The sequence below is a fragment of the Otolemur garnettii genome, unplaced genomic scaffold, assembly GCF_000181295.1.
Source record: "Otolemur garnettii isolate 467f Iridium unplaced genomic scaffold, OtoGar3 scaffold00087, whole genome shotgun sequence".
Taxonomy (NCBI): Eukaryota; Metazoa; Chordata; class Mammalia; order Primates; family Galagidae; genus Otolemur; species Otolemur garnettii.
This window is the reverse complement of record NW_003852482.1, coordinates 8,382,340-8,388,388: the sequence shown is the minus strand read 5'-3', so window position 1 is coordinate 8,388,388 and position 6,049 is coordinate 8,382,340. Positions and strand designations below refer to the sequence as shown.

Below are 6,049 nucleotides of genomic sequence, written 5' to 3'. Positions count from 1 at the left end.
GAGACTATAGGCGCCCGCCACAATGCCCAGCCATTTTTTTTGTTGCAGTTTGGGTTGGGCTGGGTTTGAACCCACCACCCTTGGTATATGGGGCCGGTGCCCTACCCACTGAACCACAGGCACCACCCACTTTGCAATCTTACTTATCCAAGCTTATTTTACTGCATACCAAGTTGGAAATGAAATAGTCTCTGCAAAGCTCTTGGCCTTGTGTCTGGTAAATGGCTATTGCTACTAGACAGCAGTCCATCTTACCCTCCCCAAGACCCTTCCGGTAGGTATCATAACTTCTACTTTGTACCTGGGGAGCTGAGGCTCAAAACAGGTATGTCACCTGTGCCAGTGCCATAGCCAAGCAAGATAAAGTGGAGATTTGGATGCAAGCTTGCTGCCTTGCTTGGGTCTTGCCTCTCCTGGGCTGTGGCTGCAAACATTGCAGTCCCCTCTGTGACCATCCTGGGTACCCCCGAGTTACTATACCCAGGGGTGGCCCACACATGCCTGAGAAAATACCCACACACCTCCCCAGCCCAGCTGACTCACCAGGGGTTGTGGTCGATCCCATTGAGTCTTCGGGCCTGCAGTTGTTTGGCCATGGTGAGCTGGTCACAAGCAAGTAGGTCAGAATTAGAATGTATCTAGGTTCAGCAGTCTGAGTCCATGCAGAGCAAAAAAGAGTTGCTTTTAGGCCACAGCCCTACCCCACCCACTTCCAGGTAGGAGGCGGAGAGCAGAGAGCCCAGAAGGCAGGGCAGGATTTAGCCTGCTCCACTGCCTACTCTCCCAGCCCCCACACCTGGCTTCTCCTCTCTCCAGCCACTCCAGTCTCAATTTCCCAGACCTGGCTCCACACGTCCTGAGCCAGAGCCCTCACTTAGTAAAGTCTGACTCAAGAAAGGCTGGGGCCTGAGGAGGAGGAGCAAGAGGTAAGGGACAGGATAATGGCAACAGTGACATAGCAGTTTCTGTTGACAAAGATCTTCCTAAACTTCTATCTAATCCTCCGAATGATCTGGTTGGGCCCATCTTATAGAAGAAATAACGGAGAGTGGAGTCAGGGGAGTGATATTTTCAAGGTCACACGGCAAATACACTCAGCCTCAGGCCTGTTTGACCAAAGCCATATTCTAAGTCTGAGGAGGGGGACACTTCAGTTCTGGGAGGGTTTCAGGGGTCCTCCTTCCCAGCCTGCCCCTCCCCTTCCTGAGTCTCTTCCAAGCCAGTTCCGCCCACCCCTCCACCCCCCCATCGGTGTACAAAACCTGGCCAGGCCTCAGAGCTCAGGTCCTAAGCCTGCCTGGACTAGGTGACATTGAACAGGTAATTCAACTCCTCCTGGCCTCGGCCTCCCATCAAGACAATGGGAACATGGGCTGTGTGGTTCCTGAGTGACCTTCCATTCCTGTGGGTTTGCCCGTCCCAGGTGGGTGGTGAAGCCAAGTCTCCAGCACTTGTCTCAGCCCTGCTGTAGCCAAGAGTGAACGCTTACTGCAGCTCCTGAGCTCACTCGGTCCCCGGTCCCCGCAGCCCCTCCACTAGGGGGACCAATGACCATCTCCAGCAAACTCATCTGGACAGTGAGGCTAAAGAGGCTCAGGACCTGCTCAAGATCAGAGGAGAAGCTGGCCAGGACCCTTGGGTGGCTGCCAAAGCAGGTCTCAGCCCCAGGCCCCTGCATGGAGGCTCCAGTACCACTATACCATTTGAATAAGGGCCAGGCCAGGTTCTTCCATATCCTGGGAATCCTGCCAATGTGAGTGATCCAACATGGAGCCTGGCACCCACGGTACTTTGGAGGAGGAGCAGCTATGACAGCCATGTCCCTTCACTGAATCACCAGCACACATCAGCAGGCCTAGCATAGTTTAAAACAATGCTGATCCTCACCGGGGAAAATTAGGTTATCACCAAAATGTTCATGGTGATTATCTGTGATCGGTTAACAGTATTTTTTTATTTTTTACCTTATAATTTTCTTATTATCCAAATGTTCTAAAACAAATGTTTTATTTTTATGATTAAAAATATGGGAGGCCTGGGAGGCTGAGCTGGGTGGATTGCTTGAGCTCAGGAGTTCAAGATCAAGCTGAGCAAGAGTGAGAACCCATCTCTACCAAAAATAGAAAATCTAGTTAGGTGTTGTGGCAGGCACCTGTAGTCCCAGCTATTTGGGAGGCTGAAGCAAAAGGATCACTTGAGCTCAAAAGTGTCAGGTTGCTATGAGCTAAGAGGCCATGGCACTCTACCCAGGATGACAAAGTGAGACTGTCTCAAAAAAAAAAAAAAAAAGGTAGGCTAGATGCAGTAGCTCATGCCTAAATCCTAGAACTTTGGGAGGTCTAGGTGGGAGATCTCTTGAGGCTGGGGGTTTGAGACCAGCCTGGACAACACAGTGAGATCCCATGTCTACAAAAAATACAATACTAGCTGGATGTGGTAGTGTAGGCCTATAGTCCTAGCTACTCAGGAGTCAGAGCCAGAAGGATCACTTTAGCCCAGAAGTTTGAAGTTGCTGTGAGATATGTATTATCATGCCACTGTACACTGTACACACAGGATCACTCCTGCTGTGATAGAGGGACACCTTGTCTTAAAAAGAAAATGTGGGGGAGGCCAGGCGTACTGGCTCATGCCTGTAATCCCAGCGTTCTGAGAGGCTGAGGCAGGTGGATCGCCAGAGATCAGGAGTTTGAAATTAGCTTGAGCAGGAGCAAGACCCTGTCACCCTACTCAGGAGGCTGAGACAAAAGGATTGCAGGATTGCTTGAGCCCAAGAGGTTGAGGTTACTGTGAGCTACAATGATACCATGACACTCTACTCAGGACAACAGAGTGAGACTCTGTCTCTTAAAAAAAAGGGGGAGGGGGCGGCGCCTGTGGCTCAAATGAGTAGGGCACCAGCCCCATATGCTGGAGGTGGCGGGTTCAAACCCAGCCCCAGCCAAAAACTGCCAAAAAAAAGGGGGGGGGAGATAATCACATTTTAGAAGAGTATTTGTTGATGTAATATATTGATATCAATAAAATAGGCTACAAAGTAGCATGTAGACTCTGATTCTTTTGTAAGTAAAATACCAGCTGGGTGAGGTGGCTCAGGCCTGTAATCCCAGCATTCTGGGAGGCTAAGGCAGGTGGATTGTTTGAATTCAGGAGTTTGAGACCTACCTGAGCAGAGTGAGACCCCATCTCTACTAAAAATAGAAAAACTAGCTGGGCGTTGTGTCAGGTGCCAGTAGTCCCAGCTACTGAGGAGGCTGAGGCAAAAGGATCGCTTGAGCCCAAAGTTTGCTGTGAGCTAAGATGATGCCATGGCACTCTACCTAGGGCAACAAAGTGAGACTCTGTCTCAAAAAAAAAAAAAGAAAAGAAAATGGGTGATGCCTGTGGCTCAGTTGGGTAGGGTGCCGGCCCCATATACTGAGGGGGTGGGTTCAAACCCAGACCCGGCCAAACTGCAACAAAAAAATTAGCCAGGCATTGTGGCAGGCACCTGTAGTCCCAGCAATCGCCTAAGCCCAGAGGTTGCTGTGAGCTGTGACGCCCTGGCACTCTACCGAGGGCGATAAAATGAGACTATCTCTAAAAAACAAAAAAACAAAAAGAAAATACCCTAAAGCCTATTTGTATACACATATGTGTTTTCTATGACCATTATGAATAGAAGAAAAATCTTGGGAAAAACTTTTTTTTAAAAGCAATTATGGACATTTTTTTTATTTATTTATTTATTTTTGAGACAGAGTCTCCCTATGTCACCTTTGGTAGAGTGCTGTGGCATCACAGCTCAAAGCAATCTCCAACTCTTAGGCTTAAGTGATTCTCTTGCCTCAGCCTCCCAAGTAGCTGGGACTACAGGCACATGCCATAACGCCTGGCTATTTTTTTGTTGCAGTTGTCATTATTGTTTAGCAGGCCCAGGTCAGGTTCAAACCTGCCAGCTCTGGTGTATGTGGCTGGTGCCCTACACACTGAGCTATGGGCACTGAGCCAAGGGAAAAACTTTTACAACCTATAACATGAGTTTAGTTGGAATTTGTCCCTTTGTCTAGTCCACAAAATAGCAGTGCATTTTCCGATGATGGCATAATGAATTCAATGATATATGGAATGGAATTATTTTTGAAATGGTGATACATTATATATTTTTTAAAAAGTCAAAAGCTAGGGTAGCACTGTGGCTCAAAGGAGTAGGGCGCTGGCCCCATATGCCGGGCCAAACCCAGCCCTGGCCAAAAACTGCAAAAAAAAAAAAAAAAAAGTCAAAAGCTAGGGACAGTGGTGTATGCTTATAGTCCCAACTACTAGGGAGGCTGAGATGGGAGGATTGCTGGAGTCCAGGAGTTTGAGGCTAGCCTGGGCAACACAGTGAGACTCTATTAAAAAAATAAAATGGCTTGGCGCCTATGGCTCAAGCAGCTAAGGCGCCAGCCACATACATCTGAACTGGTGGGTTCGAATCCAGCCTGGGGCCGCCAAATAACAATGACGGCTGCAACCAGAAAATAGCCGGGCATTGTGGCGGGTGCCTGTAGTCTCAACTACTTGGGAGGCTGAGGCAAGAGAATCGCTTAAACCCAGGAGTTGGAGGTTGCTGTGAGCTGTGATGCTACGGCACTCTAACCAGGGCAACAGCTTGAGGCTCTGTCTCAAAAATAAAAAAATAAAAAATAAAGTATAGCTAAGTCAGGGACAGTGGAGGCAGGGGTGTATGGGGGCTGGAAATTGGAGCAAGGAGAGCTTAGGAAGGGTAGTGTGTGGGAAGGGTTAGAGGGGGCAGGGGCACAGATTGAGAGGGAGAAGAACAGAGGAAGTGAATGGAGTTGAATGGGTTTAGGAGGGAGACAGAAGTAATGGGGGTACCCAGGAATGCAGGGTGCTCAAAGAATCAACCTTCACTTATGTCACATGGTGCTTAGATAAATGAGGAAACAGTGCCTTTTCTTGGGCTTATGCATAACAAGCCTAACATTTATTGAGTACCCACTGCATATGAGGTGCTAGGCTGGGCACCAGGGTAATAGGGAGGCAACAGCATCCCAGCAGCATTCAATTAGCCCATTTGGATGCAGGATTACAAGTTCTAGACTAGAGAAGCAGAGGTAAGGAAGGGACCCACATCCAGCCTGCAGTCAGAGAGGGCTACCTGAAAGAGGAAGCTCATGCACAGCTTTGAAGCCAGGAAGAACAGGGACCATGCAGGTGGCGGAGCATGGGGGTTAGAACACTTACAGTCTGGTGCAAGCACCAAGTGAGCGAGGGTCCAGCCTTCCTTCCCTGGAGGGCCCCCACCAGATGTACACATATGGCGGCTGCATTCCTGAACATGCCTCCCAGAGCCACGGGGCACTGCTGACTTCTCCTCCTGGTGTAAGAGGAGGAGGGAGGAGAGAGCCCTGACCATAAAACACCTCCAAGCTCAGACTTGGGTCTCACACAACAGCTCTATCAATAACAACAGCAGCAACAACAACATGGGGATTGGGTGCCGGGCACATGTCAAGTGCCTTCTTGTATGATTATCCCACTCAGTCCTCACAATGACTTTGTCACTCACACACAACACACACCCCAGCAAGCAGAGTGACCCTTTCAAAATACAAATTGCCTCTAAAAAAAAAAAAAAAAAGAAAATGACCCAGGTGAGGGTTATGGATAGCCTCTAACCTCACAGGTAGCATCAACCTGACATCATGTTTAGACTTTGGAAACACATACCACAGCGTGAACCTAAATCAGATCACAGTGAGTTACTAAAATACAGGAACAGAAGAACAAGTGATGCCACAGAGATGTAATCAACAAATTCAAGTTAATGGAAACTCTACAGCACAATGACCCTTTTTCTTTAGCAAGTAAATTGCAAGAAATAAGAAAAGGCTGGAGTACTAGAGATTAAAAGAGATTCGGGTGCATGGGTAGTGGTTCAGTGTTAGAATTCTCGCCTTCTCGGGTGGCCCAGGTTCATTCCCGGCCCATGCAGCCTGATGCCCCCTTAGGGCCGGGAGTGGTGGCTCGTGCCTGTAATCCTAGCACTCTGGGAGGCTGAGGC

The 6,049-nt window shown here is 48.8% G+C and overlaps 1 protein-coding gene across 6 annotated transcripts in view; it reads right to left on the bottom strand.

Moving 5' to 3' along the window:
* KYAT1 (kynurenine aminotransferase 1) overlaps window positions 1–6,049 on the bottom strand; it is a 53,727-nt gene that overhangs the window by 17,796 nt on the left and 29,882 nt on the right. For 2 of the 6 annotated variants that reach the window (XM_012808259.2, XM_003794917.3), the window contains exons 2-3: window positions 5,230–5,362; window positions 544–602 (exon numbers count right to left, since the gene is read on the bottom strand). In XM_012808259.2, the coding sequence (XP_012663713.1) occupies window positions 544–602; window positions 5,230–5,325 (155 nt within the window). In that variant the 5' untranslated portion in view covers window positions 5,326–5,362. Of the gene's footprint in view, window positions 1–543; window positions 653–1,489; window positions 1,951–5,229; window positions 5,363–6,049 lie in introns of those variants that run through there. The other 4 variants (XM_012808260.2, XM_012808261.2, XM_023516228.1 and 1 more) reach the window with 3 other exon arrangements.